This window comes from Nipponia nippon, unplaced genomic scaffold (assembly GCF_047370975.1).
Source record: "Nipponia nippon isolate SJK-2023a ecotype South Korea unplaced genomic scaffold, ASM4737097v1 scaffold_8, whole genome shotgun sequence".
Classification (NCBI taxonomy): Eukaryota; Metazoa; Chordata; class Aves; order Pelecaniformes; family Threskiornithidae; genus Nipponia; species Nipponia nippon.
The window spans coordinates 39,545,460-39,567,532 of record NW_028262402.1 but is presented as its reverse complement, the minus strand read 5'-3'; the positions used below and the strand labels follow the sequence as shown (position 1 = coordinate 39,567,532).

Sequence of the window (22,073 nt, the reverse complement as noted above, 5' to 3'; positions counted from 1 at the left end):
CACAATGTATACGATGACCGACTGTGCTGGCATTTATTACCTTCTGGCCTAAAGTCTGGATAACCAATTATCTGCATAGTCAGGTGAAGGGTGTTTCTTATTACAAGTGACTATAATTACTGGGAAGGAAATGTGATGCCATATTTTATTATAACTACAGTGTACATGCACTAGTTTTCTGTTACTTAGGTCTCAAACCAAAACAATCGTATCTCCTTTCCCCCACCCTCTAAAAACAAGAAGGTGGAGAAAATAGGAAACATATCTAGAAAAAAAGTGTTTAAGACGATCTTTCATTATCTCAACTGCTGTTGAGCAAGACACATTATCAGGTTTCTTGCCTTTCCTCTGAGTAGGCCCAGCCAGGACACAAAGACAAAATTCCAAGCCATTCACCTGCAAAGCTAGGAGCCTGTATTTACATTTTATTGTTGCTCTTTTCAGCTGAGAAGTTGAGTAGGATCTTCAGCCCCATTAGCTAAGGATCAAGCAAGCTACTGTGTGCCATGGCTTGCAGCAGTGCAGAGAATCTGCTGCTCCCACAGGAGATCAAGCCCTACGACCAACACCGTGACAGAACAGCTCTAATCAACAACAGCATTACAGGAGGTATCATCCCACTTGCTGGAGAAACAGTGTTTTAATAATAATCTGATTTCATCATCAAACTGTCTGGGCACCACAGATCTCAGCTGAAGTGAGAAGTCACATATGCCTATCAGGATATGTAAAAATTGCTCTTTTTTTCAATGCCAGTATCACTAGAGAAATAAACACGCTCCAGCATTTTATACCCATGCTGAAACAGCATACCATCAGCTCTCTCTAACGGTCTGAAACAATATCCTCTCTTGAAAACTCCAAACTTCGAGGGAGTTTGAATCTAAAAAATTAAGTTTAAAAGCTTTTTATGTTTCTAAGTGAAATGTCTTACGTTGAATCACATATTTTCACTCCACGATCCGAAAGAAGGTCACCAGATGGCACTATTACACATTGTCTTTCTGATTTCAGTCTCTTAATGCACACGAAAAGTTTTAATTGTGGAAGAACTGGTAGTACTGTTACTGTAGCATTACATTTATTTGGGGGCAAGTGTGATGAGTAGCATCTCTGTTTTAATCTCTGCAACCTTCACAAATTCTTCCAGAGGAGCTGTCCTCTGAGAACCACATGCTCTTTCACAGATTCAAATACAAACATAAAAAAATGGAAGGGACTGTTCTGTTATTTATGTCTCTCTCTGCTCAAGGACTAGCATGTATCTGTAATGGGAACACATCACAGCAGGAATGCACACACATTTGGCTATGCTGATTTCTCCTCTTTGGTAAGCAGAAACCCTCTTCTGTCATTATACTAAGATTAAATGCCCTAGGCATACTGTAAATACATACTTTTCTCAATTATACTGACAGAGAGCCAGCATAACCAAGCTGCATCTTGGACCCAATTAAAATGCATCTGCACACCTATCAGCAAAACACTGTACATGTGACAGTGAAAGCTGACATTTGAGCCTCTTTCTTGATTGTCCTCAGCTCTTCTTTTAACAACATGAGCAGAAATATTAACCTCAAGACTCCTAATTGACATGACCCTTTCAAATGGCCTGAGCAACTCTTGATATGTATATTTTATAATAGCAAACCACTGCTCATTTCTGTGGCTACTAATTTGTGATCCACTCATATGCGAGTCATGATTAATTCCATAGCATGTTAGAAGAGTAATTTAGAGCAGTAATTTAGACTTGCTAATGCTTTCAGGTTGTGGGGTTCTCTTAGCTTTGTTCAGATACAGTTTTGTTGAAACCTTATATAAGCTGCATATCAGTTTTTTCCTGACTCATAGGACAAAGAAATAGACTCAGTAAATTATTATTTTGCTTTCCACATATCCCATTATATAGATTTTTTTTTTTTTGTGAACTGTATCTTATACTCCAGCAAACTCCTAACTGGTGAAACAGTGAAAAAAATCAGGCCATGACTTTTTAAGTATGTGATGGAAATGGCCAACTGTCACAAAAAGTCCCAAACTACACGATTGACTCGATCTGCCCGTGACAAAACACAGTCACTCCTCCTATATCTTGACTGGGATTTATGTGAGAGCACCATTAATAAAAAGAAGTTTACTTCATGTCAAATGTATCATTGGCATACGTGCCAACTGGAGATGCTAGCAACCTTGCTAAAGAAAAAACATCAGAAACACAATTGTGTTTCTCTAAGGAGAAACTCTTCGGAGCCTCTCTAAGGAGCCTAACTCTTTAGTATTCATCTAATCTTATCTTCTGATCTCAATTTATCTTTTTCTCCTAAGTTCCAGTTTGGAGGGTTCATGCTGGCCTGGACATACAGTACCCAAGTGGAACTAACCAAAACCAACAGAACTGCCACCACAGGCCCAGGGGAGCGCTGCCAGCAGTCACCGCACACAGTTCAATCACATGAAAAACATTTCTCCTATATTTCTTTTTTAAGCTTTTATGCATTTTACGAGGAATAAATTCACTTAGTGGACATACAACTTCATCTATAGTAGCGCCGTATTTTGGAAGTACACTGAATAAGGCAGCAGACTTTTTCACAGGAAATGGTGCTGCATTTTAGCAAAAGTAAAATTCATAAACACAGATATATTCTGTATATATTTCTGCTCACAGAAATGAGCAGTCCTGCTCAACACTGAGCTTTATATCCATCCCATGTAGCTTCATGAACTTAAGTAAGCTTCTTACATTAGGAGCGTAGCACACATCCTATGATAGTAGTTCTGTTTTTCTCAAGCCTAGAAAGACTAGATTGCCAGCAAAGTTGTCCTTGCTAGGTGGCTTAATATTGGGCATAATAGCTCCCTTCCAATACAAAAAGTCATCAAGGTACAGGATGTCACGCAGAGTTAGAAAATCCTGCTTCTCTTTTCCACAATGTTTGCTGCCAAGCAGCACCTTAATGGTCATCACTTTCTCCACAGCGTATGTCGCAATTACACAAACTTCTTCTAGCACTCTGAATCTATCCAAACCCCATTAAAACCAACAATGGTGATACCCATCTACTGCAAACAGAAAGTCAGCCCCATGCAGTTGGTCAGCTCTCTGCAACGCACAATCCCTGGCTGACGTTTGGAGCTGAAAGAACAGATTCTTCTCCTGCTCTTGGCATCAGGAAGCACTTCGCAATGTGGTCTTTCACAGGCTGCCAGAAAGGGTTTCTTGGCCCACACTTCAGGAAACAGCAATGCAACAATCTCAGCCCCTGACAGCATCTGGCAAACATGACACATCAGAACAGAAATGTCAAGATATTAGGAAAACTCATAAGCACATCTCCTTGCCCAAAACTTGCTGGTTTTCCGTATTCTCTGTTTGCTGTTAGAGGCTTCATGAACAAATTGCAACCAGCGTTGGCCCTAGAAGAGGTCAGGGAACACTGGCTGAGGCTTGGCATTGGCCGGTCCTCTGCACCCCATCCCAAACACTTAGGAAGAACGTACTCATGTCTCAGAGGGGCGCACAGCAAAGGGAAGACAGTAAATTTCAGGTTTTCCACAGCAAATGGACAGTAGTATGTATGGTACAAAATCTGTGGCTCATATGAAATAACACATGCATAAAAATGAGGTATGGCAGCAAACCCTTAACATAATGGGAGGAATTTTGCCTTTTAGAAAATACCTATTTCCTATCTTTATGCCTTACTCTTTTATCCTTATACCAATACAAGATGACGCTACAATCGCTACTTTGACAATTCACTGATGATGTCAAGAAAGGCTAGTGGTCAGAACACACTGCAACAGGAACAAACAGACGATGCTCTAAATTTTTTTGAGTGAAATGCCACTGTCTTCTTGCTACACCCACATGTTGTAGCGCTGATTATTTTAATGGGGTGGCATCCAAGGACATCCAGGTTTTTTTTCACAAACGAATACAGCAGGTGTATGATTTTACAAGTCTGAGAGCATCTGAGACATAGTGAAAGAAATTACTTGCCCAAACTCAACCAACAAGTCTGAATGAGCCAGGACTGCAACCTGACTTCCTTTTGTTAAAGGACTGTGTGCACACATGCTTCCTCATGGCAGCCTCTCTTCCCTCACTATATTACAAAATATTTGAAAACAACAATTAGCATTTAATTGTGAAGAACAAACTTCCAAAGGCAGTGAAAAGCAGATGGAGCAAGAACAATGTAATCTGAATTTTCATAATTAAGGATTCATTTGTCCTTTGGAAGCTGGAGTTGCAGAATCCAAGCAAGAGTTTCCTTGTTATTTTAGGAGCCATATACAATTTAATTCATTCATTGTAAATGTTCAGTCATCCACATTGAAGGCTAATGAAAATGTAATTAATTAAAGAATGGGTTAATTAGTTAACCAATACTGTAATTCTCTGAAAGTTAAAACTATACCTCATCTTATAAAAAAGAGAATCCAGAAGAATCTGCTATGAATCATATATGTTAACAGCCTCTGTGGCTGCAGTGCCAGTGACTTTTCTATAAATAACAGTAAGACTCACTTAATAGCTTATTTGCCACATGCACCTCTTTGGAACCACATGTGATATCTACATACTGACCTGAACACCAAGGGAGCAAATGAAATGTTCACACACTTGATTAACACCTAAATAAACATTTTATTTTGACTAATGGCAGAGAAAACCAGTAATTTGGAATCACCCCTATCTCGAAGGTGACACCCTGCAAAATGACATCAGGTTGTCAACCTCATCACAGCCTGACACAATTTCAGGTGTTAAAAAAGGCAACACCATGATATGTAGTCAGGCTATTGCAATAAAATCACAGGAGATGGCTTTTCAGATTTTACCAACCTTTTGCTGTAGGTGATGATCCAGATTAATTTTGCCCCATTTCAGGTCAAGAGAGGATTAATCCTTCTAATAAAGATCCAAGTCACACTTTAAAAATGGCCATTTCTCTGTAGTGATCACAGAACTGACCTGAAGAGACTATATTCATAGGTCAGGCAGCACAGCTAAGCCAGATGAATCTGGGGCCAAGTGCTGGATTCAGCAATTGTTTAAGTCTAGAACTTCTTACTGGCAATTTTGAATGCAGATCAACTAAATTTGAAAATTAGTTAGTCTGCCATTTGATTTTTGCATATTATTTTTTCCATAGGAAGACCAGGTTATTTACAGAGAAGAGTTCTCTTCCACTGTATCACTCACAAAAATGTGCCTGTATGTGTACTAATTAACTAATTGCAGAGCAGTAGCTTTTCCTACATTTCAGAAAGGAATTAACTGACTTTACACATACCCAGTATTCCCCTTAAAGAGATGGACCCCAAAAAATGATGAAGGCAGCAGTGGTTTCTAGGGATGAGGTGTCTGAGAAAAGACTATTATGGGCCCACCATATAATAATTGCTTTGAGATTTATCAATAATCCAAAACCAGGACAGATCAGACTGTGAAACACTGAGTGCCCTTTTCCAATTTAAGTCCAAGAGCACAGAAAGCTGATAAAGCCTGTTTTGCTTGCTCTGAGTCCAAAAGAAATTGCTTTGTTTGTTTGCTAGGGGTGATTTAATGTGGAAGGAGAGCAGCTCAGAGGTTTGGAATTATACAGTGGCACGGAGAGACCAAAGAAGCAGCAACATCATAATTCTCAATGTCCTGACTTTTGGGCTTAATTTCACTTTCATCAAAACCAACAGCGAAACTTGCCATCAACTTCAAACCTACCTTATATTCAGTGTAGTCTTTTCCCTTAAAAAAAAAAAAAATATTCTTGGAATTATAAAAATCTACACCTACAGGTTTGTTCAAGTCCAATTTCACGTTTTTCCCTACTTTTTTTCCTAATATTTTTAAGGGGGAACAATAATGTTAATGATGGGAAGAATTCTTAAGCAGGAAATCTACTAACATTTAAAACTTGGGCAAAATTGGCTGCTAACAAGACTATGCGTACCAAGGTGCTTCAAAAATAGCATGCCGCTAAATGAGGGCCTCATATATGGTATCTGGTTTGTTTGCCAGTTTCCACCAAGCCTCACCACTGCTGTATCTACCACCTTTCTCTCAGATGCCACACGTTCTGCCTTGCCTCAAGACCATTTTGCTGTCAATATGCTGACCATTGTTTTTCTTGCTCACAGTAATCCAATCAAGCAACCAGAAATAAACCTTCCTACAGCACACTGTACAACGTTCTACAAGGCTTGAAAGCCACGGGTTTCTAAGAAGATTAAATGAAAGAGAAAACCACATCTCAACCCTTAAATCCAAAACAAAGGCATGAGTTTGCAATTCAGTCCATGCCTGTTACTAAGCCCATCGCTGTTATTAAAGATGAGAGTCTGTATTTCTTTATGCATGTCCACGTGTGAAATTATAAATCAACATTTATTTCCCATGTCCCTTAATATGAAAGAAGAGGTTGCATGTTTTTTGGATGCTAAATATATATACACTATATATTACATTCTAAATACCCTCATGGAATTGCTTGCAAGCAAACAATGGACAAAGAAATCTATCCAAATAATTCATTAAGTCATTTCAATACTAATATATTTTAAAATACTGATTTTCAATATTGATATTTGCAAATAGTTACTAATATATTTGCAAACGTATGTACTAATAGATTTGCAAATAATTAGGGAATGAGTCTGATGACTTTTCTGTTCATTTGCTTAAGATGACTTATGCTTTCTGGGGAGATACTTTAAGTGAAAAAAGTAATACTTTAAATTCACATCCCAACTTACTGCACAGTTTCTTGCTTATGTAACAAATTTTAGTTACTGTCATTCCAACTGTTGGTCTTTCCTCTGAATAAGAAATGGCCTTTTCTCTGCATGAAATGTCATGCAGTAAAAACTAGTGCTCTAGGCCATTCCCATGATAGAATCAAGTCCTCGTTACCTCACTGGAAAGTGAGAAACTCATCCCTCTCCAGTGATGCAGACCTCCTGTTATCCTGTTAGAGGCACAGGATAGCAGGAATTACTAATATGATATATTAAGGTATAATGAAATATGTCAATAGCTCAGTACGTCGTGTCCTTGGCCTCAGGCGGGAGTGATTTGTTGCTTGGAAGGAGTCCAAATTTAAGGAGAAAACGCAGACATATTTCTCTGAACAGCTAATCTGGAAAAAACCTACGAGAACTATGCTGCTCAGAAATTTTAAATATTTGAGTAAGTCCTATGGAAATGGGTTACTAGGCAGAGGACAGGTGAAATGATGTAGGAAGCATGCAAATTGCCATCCTATGGATCTGCACTGTATTTCATCAACCTTTTATATGGCCTACATCGCACCTTTCAGACTCATGATTATGTGTGCATGCGTGCATGTGAATACATAGGTGTGTCTTTGCACACACACACAAATGGTAAATGGTTCCAGTCCAGATTGAGAATAAGAGTTAAAAGTTTACAAAATCACTTCATTATAATGTGTAGAGCAGGATTCTTAGTGTCAGCAAGTAATGATTTTATCTCAGAAACTAAACACAAAAAACAATGGCAATATTCCTCCAAAATTTAGTCCATGATCACTCTCTGACTAAATTTTTGAGGAATTTTGCCATTGGTTTTGAGAGGAGACTCAGGGATTCTGTCTGTGACTTCTGGAGAGAAACTAGCATTTCTGTACCTGCTTCCAAGATACATATGGGTCAAAAACTCATTCTGAACTGAAAAACTTAACTGTTTTTCGTGGTTTTCAATATAGAGAGGAAATAATAACCACTTCTTCATCCAACCTTTGCAGAGTATTTCATAATTATTTATGTCACTGCAGCATTTAAAAATGAAGCCTTCAAACAGGATATGCCTCCACCCAGAAACATTCTAAATAAAAACAAAGTATAGCAAATAAATACCATGAATATTAAGAATAAAGCAGAATAACAGGAATATTTAAATAGCAATAAAATTATACAGAAACAAAAAATAGCTGCTAGACAGCATGATGCTTTCAAATTACTTCAGATGACTGCTTTAACAACGTGTAAGTAACTTAATAATACGAACTATTTTTACCTACTCCTAGACAAAGCAATTTCTGGAGTTCCAAAACCTGTTTTTTTCCACTCAAACATATGATTGCCATAAATTTTAGCTAAATGATAACTTGGTGATTGTGCCTGGTAGCAATAAAAGGAATTTAACTGGTAATTTGATAAAATTAAACAACAAAATTAACATCTGATTAATCCCAAAAGACATGCTCATCCTTTAGCATTACAAACCCTGCAAACGTCAACCTTCTCCCTCAGGCAAAAGTCTACATAACTGGACAGGTCTCAAACAATGCCCTGAAGGTCACCAAACACAGGCTGTGACAGCGGGTGTGCCTTTTCCTTAGTGTTCTATATCCGCTAGAGCTGTTTTACAGCAATGTGAGAGGGTGAAAAGTTTACACTAGCTGGTTATGCAATAAATGTCACTGGTGTTACCACTGACTTTAGACTAGACTCCCAGCAGTAAGCTGTTAAGAGGTGATAAAGCAGGATTAATTCCTGAGGAAAATTTATGATTAATTTGTCAGTGCAGTATGCAGTACGAATTCCTTGCTATCTTTATTCTTCCTGAAACAAGAAATTATTTTGCACCAATCTGTTCATCCCATAAGTGTAGCACTTCATGGTGGTGTTAATATCATTGCACATGCACCTTTAAGCCTATGCTCACATGGTCACCTTAAAAGAAGTCATCCAAGATCATTGCTATTTATGGCTATTCATGTAAATGAATACAACTTCAGCGATACAGAGGACAGCGGAACAGCAATGGAATAGTGCAAAACACAGTAACTGAGCAGTAACTATTCTTTGAACTGCCCTGATGACATTGTATCTGACAGGGACAGGAAAATTACCCAAAGCGAGCCACTGTTGACTCTGGCAGAGCAGCAGTTATACCGCTAGGTAAAGCTGCTTTGGAGGCAACGTGAGCTCTGAACTCTCCACCTGCTGCAGAAACAAGTATACGATCAACGCTTAAAACTCTCATTGCCCTCCCAATTCTACTGCCAGCAAGGCAATGTCTGTTTTTCCAAGACTGCATTTTTTTCATTTCCTCTTTTCAGATAGGAACACATGTAAGCCAGCAAACCACCAATGACAGCAAATAGCAACTGTATTCCCTCAAAGTTACAGGTATTGCTTGCAAAATAATGAAATATGTGGTAATGTCTACAATATATTTTCTGTCAGATGTAATTGGTTTGCCAAAAGCATGCCCTAGGGCTGCTCTAAGTTAGGATTTTCAGTTTCCCTGCAACGGTGACCTGTGCTTAACAATATAATTGCAAGAATTTCACATGCACAAATTTACAACAAAACCAAACTAAGGCCAAACCATCTGATCTGCCTGTTTTCCCAAAAAGTAAAATAGAGCATCAACACTACTATTTTGACTTAGGTCCTATTATACAAAAAGATGCTGCCTTCTACTAGATGCATCATTGACTGATACTTGCAAAGATCTATTGCTACATCATACAGAGCAATAAACTATTTCTTTAAATTATGTCCTGGACATCTATGTGTAATAAATAATCAGCAACTCAGTGACAGCTTGGATGATGAGGAAAAGGCTGATGGTATGCTAACTATATAGAAGGGTAAGCATATATCAATGTACATAAAATTATATACATAATGAATCATATTCTTACCATGTATTCTGAATGGCATTTGTCTTTTTCCACCATGAGCTACTGAGGGGGGAGGACCTGTGATTTCATACAGCTGTCTAAGCACCTAGTGTGATGGAGACTGGATTATCATCGCAGTACTTTGGTATGAAAATTAATAATAGTTAAAACATTTGTTAAATGTTAAATTTGTTAATTAATAATAGTTAAAACAGAACAATGTATAGAGTCAACAGCATTCTGTAAGAAGGAGTTCTCATTGACAGCCCAAATTTCCAGAATTTTGAAATGCACAGCTAAGTATTACTAAGGTATTTGGTTTGTACTGATAATGGAAGATAGCAATTTTCAAGATAAATACTTAATGAGGGGTTTGGGATTAAAAATCACAAAACCAGTCACCTTTCTTTTTCTAAACCACCTGTATCTCACCTTATGATGCATAACAACTGATCTGTGCATAATAAATTCATTACAATTATCTGATTTTGCTCTATCTTGTCATTTTTGGTTCTAAAAGAGCTGCCAGTGCCAATAAAGAATTTGAACCTCTAGTTTGTGCCAATAGCACACTTACTGCTGCACAGATTACTGGAACCAGCCATTAAGTTAAATAATAAAAAGTGGCATTTAAATAAGAGCTGGCTGAAATAAAATGGAATATGGCTAATCTAGGTTAAGGTGAAGGAAACACCATTCTTTAATCTACAGAATTAGTAACACCACACTAGTCATAGCTTGCAAGTTAGGAAAAACATTGTAGATGACTGGGGAGAAACTAAGAACTCTTACTCTTTAATATAAAGTTTATTTTATAAATAGAAAAAAAGGTTGCTAAATAGATAAAAGATGTCTTAATCAATTGTTATAGGTATTACAGCTGTTTACTTATACTCATCTCTAATACATCTTTCCATCTGTTCTATACCTCATGTATAAAATACTTTCAATACTCATTCATCCCACATAGATCTTTTAAAGTGTAAACTTTCAGACTTCTTTTGTCTCAGTATTTCTTTGCTTTGCTGACTAAAATGAGATTTTGAGTTTTGGTCAAAAGGACCAAGGGAAGCTATTTTAATTTTGAAGTACTGGTACTGTATTAATTGCTGTTTACCAGAAAGCACTCACTGGTTTGTTATGTTTGTTGTCTGTACCTAAGGAGTAAAAGGTTAACAAATGTCCAAATCCCACATTGCCTTACACCATCTTTATAAAATATACAAATGTCCAACCACAAGCGACAGAGAACAGGAGCCCAGACCCTCCACTTTAGGTTTAGTCCATTCAGAAGCGTTCTGCACAGAAGGTCTTTTAACTTCTATGGTTAAAAAGCCTGGCTTCCAACAAACACCAGACAAGCATGGGCACGTACCTTATTTTTAAGAACTGTCCTGACCATTACACTTATCCACTTCTATGTCACTTTTGCTATAGGACTTTCTTCAGTATGAACATACTGTCTATTATGCAGTAACAAATTCAAATTGGTTATAATCTTATTCTACAGTTAGAAAAGCAAAATGCCTGAATTCTTGGAAACAATTTCAGAAGGAGAAAGGACCCAAAAGGGGCTGTTTTCTCACTTCTGCAGTTGGCAGTGGAAAACTGACTCCTGCTAATAAAACCAGCAAAACTCCATATCATTAACAGTGCAGAAGCACTTCATCAAACCTAATTTTTTTGTCATGTGGCCCTGGTGGCGTAGTGCTGGCTGCCAAGGGAGTGTCACCACTCAGAATGGCCAAGGCCACCCTAAAGTCAGCAGTGCCCAAAATATGACTCTACTGTGGCATTCTCAACACTGCAACAAGCACTGCGCCAGGGCAGCTTCCACCACCCATAACCCACCCTTTAGAAAAGACAGGTACCTACACCTGCCCTTTAAAAACATAGTGTGGAGGGCTCACTATTGCCTTTTAAAACAATGCCAGAAAAAGTAGGGAAGTCAGCTGTGTCTTGCCATCTAAAACTTTTACACGATGAGTGGGGCACCACATAAACTGAGCAGTGAATGTGGGAGATCTGTATATAATGCATAGAAGTTGAGCACTCTCACCACCAGAATCTGAACAGCTTGTAAAAGCCACTGGATCTTGTTAAATATTAGTCTGAGAGGTAAATTTGGAGAAGTAGCTTGGGGAAAAAAAGTAGAGGAATGTACATTAAATGAAAAAGCAGTACCATGCTGCTCCACCTTGGTCTGGCATTTCTGAGCAAGTCTGGAAGCAAAACTATGGCATCTGAAGATCTTCTCTGTTTAAAAGTGAAGTTCCTTCAGAGTTTAAGTGCCCCTAAGCAGGCACGGTTTTTGAGGTCTGGTATACTGATTTGGGGATTGAAATTCCACCTACAGTCTTCCATATCTCCCGCTTCCTGTTGAGGATCCGGACCAAAGTACCCAAGACTGAGATGACAGAAGGAAAAATATATATAAAAAGTCTCTAGTCTTTGGGACTGCATATTCCTTTCTTTGTACAGCTTCTAGCACAACAAATTTAATCATGTCTGGAGTTCTTCTGAAATACAGCATGGTGAACATTTGCCAACACAGCTGGTTTTCTGCAGCATCTAAGAAGTAACATCTGACTTCTTTTTAATTACATATGCTTTTTATTTTTAAACATATTGATGGATATGTTGTCCTCTTGCTGTTAATTAAAGGTGGCACAGTTTTAGCCTTCCTTTTCCCAGCACAATTAGCAAGGGTTGCCTAATGAATCTTAGTGGATGGCCATGATTTAAGAGCATTCTATCTATACTGCACTTCCATGCTGTCACTTTCTGCTCATTACCAGGGTACATACACAGAAAACCAAGAGACTCCAGTGGTGAAAACCACTAAATTCATTGATTTGTAGTCAATAAATTACGGAGAGGCGCTAAAATAATCTGAGAATAGTATCCATTTCACTGTACTAATGGTTGCATGTAAAGTATCAGCCTTTGAGTATGTCAATAATAAACCTAAATTGAATCAACAATGCTAAATACTCAAGGCAAATTAACTAACAGTTATTGCTACTGGAGTAACGTTAAGTTAACACAGAAGTAACTTGAAAGTTTTTGAGATAATAAAAGCAGATAAAATGTAACACAAAACCAGGCTTTTCTCAAAACAAAACATGGTACAAAGATAGTGATGATGCTCATGTTCCAAATGCACTGAAAACAGTGCAACCATCCTGCATACATTGGTATGCAAGATCCAGATACTTATAGCTCTATATTCACACACATGCTTGCACAAGTAGACCAACTGTGGAATGTCTGTAGAATAAGACTCCAATCTCCCTATGAACTATGAAACACTGCTTTAACATATCTTTTGTTGGTGGTAAGAGAGGAAAGGCTATTCTATAGATAGAGTTACAGTTACTGGGTCTGTGGATTCAACATTAAGAAGCACTGAAAATGAACTGTTCAGGAATTCAAATGAACTACACACTCAGACCTTTTGCAGATTCCAGTTTTTCCTGTACGCATGCAGGTAATTTGTGTTTTTCCTTAAACAAACACATATTAGATCAGGCATTATAACAGTGACTATACGTGTGCAGTGTTAATACAGCCACCAAGTAGACAAGTACCTGAAAATACTGTTAACAACCTTTCCTTTAGAATGCAACCACTGCCATTAAATACAATGTGGCAACACTTGAGATGAGTATAGATCTTAAAATATCACACACAAGCTATTCAAGTTTCTTAAGACAACAAAATTGGCAATAAAATAATGTCAAAATATGTCTTGTTGGTAAAAATAGCTCATTTTCCAAATGCAGTTCTCTCTAAATGTAGAAAAACTGTAACTGTCTTGTATATACCATAAGCTATTTATCTAAAACGGTACTGTCAGTGAAACAGATGTCATTGCACAATATCCCTGTGCCACCCACATTCTGTTCTCCTAGCGGCCAAACAGAACTGTTTTGAGTTATTTACTGAGCGATCAGATTCAAGTATTTCTGCAATGACCTCCATGCTGCATTAAAGAAAAAAAAAGTACTTAAAAACTGAAATGTAATTTCACATGATGTTTTACCATGATCTAATACATTCAATATGCCTTCACCAGTACAGACTATGAAGAAAAGACTGAAATCTTAGCAGGTCAAAAAAGTCTTCTTTTTAAGAACTTTGTACATCATTTTTTCCCATTATCCTCTTGCTGTCCATTATACTCAATTTCAAGCTTCTGTTTTTAAGCATCTTCACTCAACTAAGGAAGATGTAGAATTAATATCAAAGTTTCCTCCCCAGTCCTAAAAAAATCATCTGTTCTTTGCAGGATAACTACATAAAACCTAAAAATCACATCACAGAATAAATTAGGCTGGAAGGGACTTTTGGAGCTATCTGGTGGTGGGGTCACACTACCTACAGTAGGGCCCATTCAGGGCAGCCCACAGGGCTCAGTGTCACTTGTCAGGAACCCATCTTGGACTGCATATGCCATATGCCACCCTACATTGTAGAGCTTAACCATCTGAGTTTTATTCTGTCTTTTCATGCTGTCTTGCTTTTTCATCTATCCTCCTTTTTTCCGTCTTTGTCACAGTGATTTCTGGAGTTCATCAGTATCAGACTGCCATCAGGCTTCCTTGAGGGTGAGACAGGGCACGAGACTATCCACAGTTCAAACAGGACCTTGCCGATGTACCCCATGAACTCTAAATGCAGAAAGCTTGTAGTCTGTTCTCATCAGTGTCACCAAATTGTTGCCAAAATTCCAGTTACCAGATTTTGTCAATCTGTACCGTTTTAAGAACCCCGACTGTATTTGTTTGAAAGCTTGTGAAGGAAGATAGTGAGTGCAATAAAATTCATATCAAATACTGTGTCTGCTTTCATATTTGTACAAGTTACTGACACACTAAAGAAAATAAGATCAGAAAAAGTAGTGAAGTTTGAATATTCACAGTTTTCTAGTAGAAAAAAGTGCTTTAATTCTTAAAAATGGGGAAGAGAGAAAGGAATCTAAAAGACATCTAGAGATACATAAGCATTCCAGCAACCCAATGAATATATCTAGAGCAAATGACAGCTAAGCAGAAAAATCATTTCGTATCTAAGACCTTTTTCTCATGGGAAACACTGTCCTTCTTGAGAATGTACAACTTTCTTCAACCTTTCAAGATTACTGACAATAAAAATACTTCTTACCATCTCAAAACATTCTTCATCTGATCACATTTTTGATCACTCTTTGATACTTGTTTCCTAATAACCCTTAAACTATCCAGCTTTCTGATGCCTTATTTAGACCTCTCAACTTTGTTGAGCTGCTTTCAGACTACAACACAAAGTCTTAAAGATAAATACAGCAGGCACATTTTTTTAGCAGAACACTTGCCAGTTTGGCAACAGAAGAATCAACAACAGATAGGCAGAAGGAGTATTGGTTAGAGGAAAGAAGAGATTTTCTATACACTCCTGAAATAAAGTTCTTCTAAGACACTCCAACGCACCTATTCCAGAGAGCTGCCTAGCAATTCTCTGCCCTAATGAGCAGGTTGGAATGGAAAAAATTTCCATTAGAAACAACTGAGATCACAAATTCTGCATTTGATATACTAATTTGATTATATACAATTTTATTTTGCATTGGCGTAGCACACTCTTGATGACTGGAAGCAATCTAGGCTAACAGCTAACACTGTAGAAATGAAGCATCCTTCGCCACCAAAAGCAAAGACTATCACTTCTGCAATACTTACAATCCCCACTGGTTTGGAAATAAGCACCCATGTGCGTTGCATTCACTACTACGCACCAGATCTCAAACTACAAAAACATTTCATCCTTTGCTTTAGGCAATAACTTTCAAGCTGAAAATCCTAGGCATTTCTATCAGGCTTGGGACTACATGCCATAGTCTTTCTTTTTTTCTTTTAATTTTAAAAGCAACAAAACCAATTCTCTAATAACAGTAAATAAATGAACATGTAACTTCAGTGAGATTCTTTCCAAAGAACATAATCTGTGACATCCTTGCTATCAGAAAATCAGTTCATTCATCCTGCTAAATGATGTTCAACTGAATAGTAAAATAATTCATGAGTTATAATTTCAAAGTGTCAGCTGAATATTAAAAAAATCTGTCTTTACAGCATGGCTTATAGAAGAAATACATGCTCTGATACCTTCAGAAGCTATTTTCTCCAGGAAGCAGAAAATACGTATTAGCTAAACTGCAACAAAATTAGAGCATCTCTTTCATGCCCCTCTACCCCACAATGATTTACAAATACATTATTTTATCATTTTAATTAACTTCAAGGTAATTAATGAAAAATATCTTTATGAAACATATGATGTAAAGCTTGTGTTCTTAGGAAAAGTAGCCAGTTTTCTGATTTTTTTCATCCCTATCTGAATTCGGTGCACCTGTAACATGAATAAACTGTAAGAAAAAGTAATGAATATATCAAACAATAAATGAGTGCTCCTAAAAGGTATCTTTTTAAAACCAAGTCCATCTAGAGTACTTTAAACATTTATTATGCTCAATATGGCTCGCAAATGATTTATTTTTCTACCCAGTCAAAAATGATTGAGTGCTTACCATGGTATACAACTACTCTAACCCACCTTATAGTCTGGATAACCCAACCCAAGGCAGTTGCTTTTCATACTATTATTTAAGAGCAGTTATAGATTAGATCTCCTTCAAATCCAGTTTATGGACAGATGAAGGTGCATTAAACAGTTGCTTCATACACCATAGTCTCTTCCTATCATTACACACATTTAGCACAAACTGTGAAAGTACTTACAATGCACTGTGAAATATTACATTATTTAGAAACCAACTAATGTAGTTAATGAAGCCCTTCTTTCACTAGGGCAAATACTTTGTTGGTGTTGACGCTTCTTTTCATTTACTTATAAAATCCCAATTATGCATTTTGAGAACGACAAAGACGAGCACACTGATTTTGGAAAAGGAAGGGAACAAAAAGGAAAACATAGAATTACAAGTTAAGTGTATAGATGTTAAACTTGGTTAGAAAACTAAAAAGCAGAGAATTTTCTGGTTTTATTTTTGGTGGACTTTGGTTTGTCCTAAAACTGAAAGCACCTGTCTGTACTGCTAAAATATTAATCGCTCTCTTCAAAGTTAGGCATATAGGCAGAAGCATCAGTTTTCTGTGAATCAGAGGCAAGTAGCCCCTCTCTGTAGTTATATGTGCTCCATCTCTCTATCCTCCTGTTTATATGCCCGTACACTTGCATCAGTGGATTGTGTCTCTTCTGAACCACTCATACAGGGCTGTTAAATGAAAGAAACAAAACAGTGAACAGTTCCCCCATACTCTGAATAATTACTGGATAATACAACCTTATCTGTTGTTTATATTGTCATATAAAACCAGACATTTCAATTTCAGTATTAAACATCCAATTAACATAGTGCTACATACATAAGTATTTATGGGTTCACCTTCATAAGTCCCTTAAATATAGCCTGCTTTAAGAAGAGAGCTGTTTAAAAGATGATAATAACTGCTGAAGACCCACCGAGCCCTCTGTCCATAAATTCCCTTCTCTACTTGTGGCCAGGTATTAGGCCAAAAATTAGTTTGTGCAGTTGCAAATACCGTGAATGGGAAACCATCCTGCTTAAACAGAGGACCTCTGCCTTTTCCTATTGCAGTCACTGTTTTTCCAGAGATTTTTTTTCATGCAATTGCCACATTACAACTGGAAGTTAATACTGTACATCAACATCTGTAGATGAAAAACATGTATAAAAATACCCTTGTATACTGTTCCGAGTTATTTGCTTTTTTGAGGAAGAAAGTGCATTAAAAGTCTTTAAAAAGCTAAATTTTGTCACAAGATCCTCCCCAGACACTGTTACTGCTTAATCCAAAAGCTTCGGGAAAAAAATAATAGCTATATCTCAGACCTCATATGCCAAAATGCTGAGTAAAGTTTTATGTCTCTCTGCTGGCATTTTTTCTTACTTTCTGTGTGATTATGATTGTTCTGGAGTTAAAAGCTATTGATTTACCAGAAGGCTACCTCATGTTCTGTATTTTCAATCCTATTGGACTGATTAAACAAAAAGACCTTTTCGCAAAGCATGGAACTTTTTTATGTTGCTTACTCTACTATATTAGGATCCTTATGACATAGAAGGGCTCAGCACTTACAAGGACATTATTACACATACACTAATTAAAAATTGACCTACCTTTCCTTCAGCGTCTGCTGTTGTTACCTTCTCAACCTTGTTTCTGTTTAAAAATTTCTTCACCCATTCTTCTACTTGAACATTGAACTTCATGAAAGTCACATAGCAAAAATACGCTGTCAGGAGCGTTAAGCTTTCCCACCACATGATCAAGTTATCCAGAAAAAAGATGATTAGCAAGATCAAGTCAATGATGTAAAAGGACACATCTCGAAAGAGTGGCCACCAAGTGAGGTTCAAGATCTCTGTAGAAAATAAAGCACACATTCCAATAACAAACAGGATATTGAACACAGCTGATCCCACTATTGTACCAATGCCGACATTGCTGTGGGATATAAACACTCCTATTAAAGAAGTGAAGAGTTCTGGGGCTGACCCACCAGCAGCCATGAAGGTTGCCCCTGCCACATCATCAGATATGGTCAGTTTTTCAGTGATGACAGTCAAGGAAGGAACAAAGAACTCATCGCAGACTATGGCTAAGGCTATAAACATGTAAATCATTCCAACTACATGGAGGATCACTGCTCCCTTTCTTCTCTCCTCAAGAGAGAAAAGGTCCCTGGGGTACTCTCCCTTGGCATGACCATCTGTTGCATTGTCGTGCTCAGCTTCGTACTTCATAGAAGTGTGTGGGTCTGGAGTGACGTTTTCATTCTGTTCTGTGAAATCCAACAGAGTTCTTTGGTGCCCACGCACCAGCTTTTGGCTACCTAGGCTGCTGGCCAATGCCATGCTATGTGGTTCCATCTTGAAAAAGGCACTAATTGAAAGAGAGAAAGTACTAATGGCCACTACACTGACAAGAAGCCCTATAATTCGTACCAGTCTCAGTTTTTTCCTAACATTCTGGTGCCATCTGCAACCGAACAGCGGTACCTCCAAACACCACTGCTCCAAGACACCAGCAACAGTTTTTTTCTGAAGAGCCATTTTGTGTTCCCTGTGAGATGCTGAGGGAGTCAGATGGATTGTTCCTTCATACTTTTCTTCAGCTTTGAAGTTAGAAGTGCTTTAAGAGTTTTCCCACAATCAAGTACTTCTACTCTTCACAGGAAGTATTTTCTTGATTCGTCTTAAAAGGACAAACAGGTATTATTACTATTAGTGAAACAGCATGTGATTAGAAGCTTCTAAAAAGCATTTTACAGACTGTGGTAAATTTAGAATTTAAAGCAGAATATTACCAACTGTAACATAAAACCCGGTCACATCCCATCAGACACAGCAACAATACGTTTGTTTCAGCAGTAACGCTGCAGATAACAGTCTATCAATACTCAGGCCATTTTATGCCTCTTATATGCCTCTGAGCCACTGCTCCTCCTTAGTTGCTGACAAAAAAATCCTAATGGAAAGTAAAAACTGTCCCCAGATGTTGCGTAGAACTGAAGAAACTACTATTTTAATGGATACAGCAAAGATTGTTACCTTCTGTAATTACTTTCCACCATGATCATGTAACGTCCAAATCCCAAATGCAGGGACAATAACGTATGAAAAAGCAATCAAAGTGCTAACAAGCATCTCATCAGACCTTTAGGCAGCTGAGGTGGTATTAATTTAAATGTTATGCATGCATAGGGCAACAGTCATTGATACGTAGGTAAAACACTATGTCATCGGAACAGGATCGAAATGAAGATCTAACACATCCACAGTTTCTTTAATTCCTCTACAAAATTGACTCAAGTTTACACAGAGAACTCAGCTTGCTTCTGATCAGACCTAGGACACTAGCTTGGACTAGCTAAGACAAAATTTTAATAAACCTCTGGTTTTGTTTTCGTTTATATCACACATTCAGCTATAAATGTAGGAAGTTACTAAGAATACCTACATGGCAAGTATCTTTTAAAAGTGCTCCTCTTACAGATCCTTAAGAAAACAGTTTAAATTTACATAAGAGTTGATCCTGAAACAAATGAAACGGTGAGAAATTAAACTATGTGAGAAGGACTATTCATGTGTGACAGAGCTCAGCATATTAGACCAACAGCACTTCTAAAACAGGAAAAAACCACTATGTAATAACAGGTGCTTTGGTTACTGAATTTGAAGAATTATGTAATCTAGAAATTAGTTACGTATGCATTATGCATAGTAAGTTCCATTTGATATGACACAAAATAGAAAATACTTTCTGAATAAAATTGATCATTAGTCCTTACTATTACAGTAAAAAAACACGTTGTTGCACCACTTATTCATTTGTAGTAATAGCTGAATACTGAACAATCTATTAATCAGTAGAATATTGATTTTGTACTCCCAAATACAGAATGACACCTATTACATGCAGCTATTTACATAAAAGTTATTAAGTCACGTGCAGTTTCTCCTGATTTTTACAAACAGCTTCCATACTAAGAACATGTCATAGAGACATACTCCATCTGCAAGATACAGCACCACAGTGGAGATATTTTATTTTCCACCTTAGAGTTATTGCTCAGCGGACTGCCATAAAAACATTAAGCAGGAAAGATACGGGAACGGCACTACCGCCCCTGTGCCCCATTTACGGCGGATGGGCCGATCACCCCGCACCGTTATAAATCACGCGAACGGGAAATGGGAAAAGCGCCCGGGCTGTCCTCTGCCCTGAAACTCGGGCAGCAGCGCCCAGCCGGACCGCTCCCGACACCGCCTCCCCGCCCGCCGCCGACCCCGTCCCCGGCGGAGCGCAGCCCCCCGAGGCCTCGCCGCCCAGCGCAGCCCCATCCTCCCCGTCCCCCCGCGGAGATGTCGCGGAGCCTCGCCTAACTCAGCCCAAGTTCGCACCGCTCCGCTCCGCTCCGCACCCCTCCGCGCCGCACAAACTTTCCTCTCCGAAAGAGGAGCCGGTCCAGTCCCGCAGAGTCCCCCAGCCCCAACCGCCGAAAGCCGCGGAGGCACTGACCGACCGGCCGGCTCGGGGCGCAGGGCACCCCTCGCCAGCCGGGTACCACCCACGGGGGGCGGGCACTTGGGGAGGGGAGACCCCGCACCGCCGCAGCCCAACCCCCGCCCGCGCAAGCCGCCGTCGCTCACCGGGAGTTGCGCTGCGCTGCGCTGCGCACCGGTCCGCGGGCGCCCGGGGCAGGGGCAGGGGAACGGGCACGGGCATGGCCACGGGCCGCCACAGCCACGGCCCCTCGCCGCGCCGTCTGCGGCTGGCGGCGACCGCGGGCTCCGCTCCGCGCCGCCCCGCCCCGCCCCGCGCAGGCGGGGCAGCCGGCGGCCCGCCCCCGGCCCGGGCCGCTGGGGCTGTCACTGCGCACGGCAGCACCCCGCTCCCGCCGCGCTGGCACGGATAGTTTGGCTAGTGGCGAAAGGAGGGCGGCGAGGATTATTTTTTTCTTCCTTTTCCCCTTTATTTTGGGTTAGCTGGTGCAGATTAATTGAGGTAAAATTCAGCGCTTCTAGCAAAGATGATAAGCCTCGAGGAGTGGGGTAATTTTAAAAAGAAGAGGTCCTCTGATCAAAATATCCTTTATTCCAAATGTTTTCTGAAGGGAAATCGGGAATGAAAGAAAAGGACATTGCATTTTGGTTTTGATTTTAAGGAAGTTGACATGTCTACTATAAAGTTATTATTCATCATTAATTTACTCATGAACAGAAATTTCTGCAAACTGCACTTCAAAGTTGTCACAGAGAACAATAAAGATGCACTGAACACCTGAGAAAACAGGGGAAGTTCACAGCCAGAACTCTCCCTTTCTATTTTAGTGTCTGTCTTTCAACATAGGTATTTCCCCAATAACTTGTGCATCATTAAGTAATTACTTCAAGATTCAAATACAATGGAATTGTTACAATGCAGCTGTATCATAGCTAATTCCTGGTGCTACGTGCTGTAGATCCAGTAGAGTATACAGGGGCTGCTCATTTGAAATACCACTTGCACTCCTACTCTATGCCATTGTTAGAAAAAAAAAATTATATGGCAATCCGTGGATAAACTGAAGTAATATAGTGTAGGTGGGCCAACACCCCAGGAAGACCCTCACTGGGCCAGGGCAGCTGGGAAAGACCTCCATGTGGAAATCCTTGAATAATGCAGACCCCAGGCAAGAGCAGGGGGATTCAACAGGTTGGATGGGGTAAACGGGACAGCGGTTGAGATCTGGGAAGCGTACAGTAAGCAGCTCGCTACCACTGATCGGGTTTCAGTGACATCGTTTTGACAGTCTGAAAAAGTTTACTGTAAAGGGTGA

General features: G+C 39.1%; 1 protein-coding gene across 6 annotated transcripts in view; it reads right to left on the bottom strand.

Annotated features, from left to right (window-relative positions):
• Window positions 1-21,021, bottom strand: part of SLC24A2 (solute carrier family 24 member 2) — a 114,753-nt gene extending 93,732 nt beyond the window's left edge. For 4 of the 6 annotated variants that reach the window (XM_087741684.1, XM_087741688.1, XM_087741687.1 and 1 more), the window contains exons 1-3: window positions 20,656-20,743; window positions 19,712-19,786; window positions 17,869-18,946 (exon numbers count right to left, since the gene is read on the bottom strand). In XM_087741684.1, the coding sequence (XP_087597810.1) occupies window positions 17,869-18,804 (936 nt within the window). In that variant the 5' untranslated portion in view covers window positions 18,805-18,946; window positions 19,712-19,786; window positions 20,656-20,743. Of the gene's footprint in view, window positions 1-17,868; window positions 18,947-19,711; window positions 19,787-20,655; window positions 20,744-20,904 lie in introns of those variants that run through there. The other 2 variants (XM_087741685.1, XM_087741686.1) reach the window with 2 other exon arrangements.
• Window positions 21,022-22,073: the final 1,052 nt, after the last annotated feature.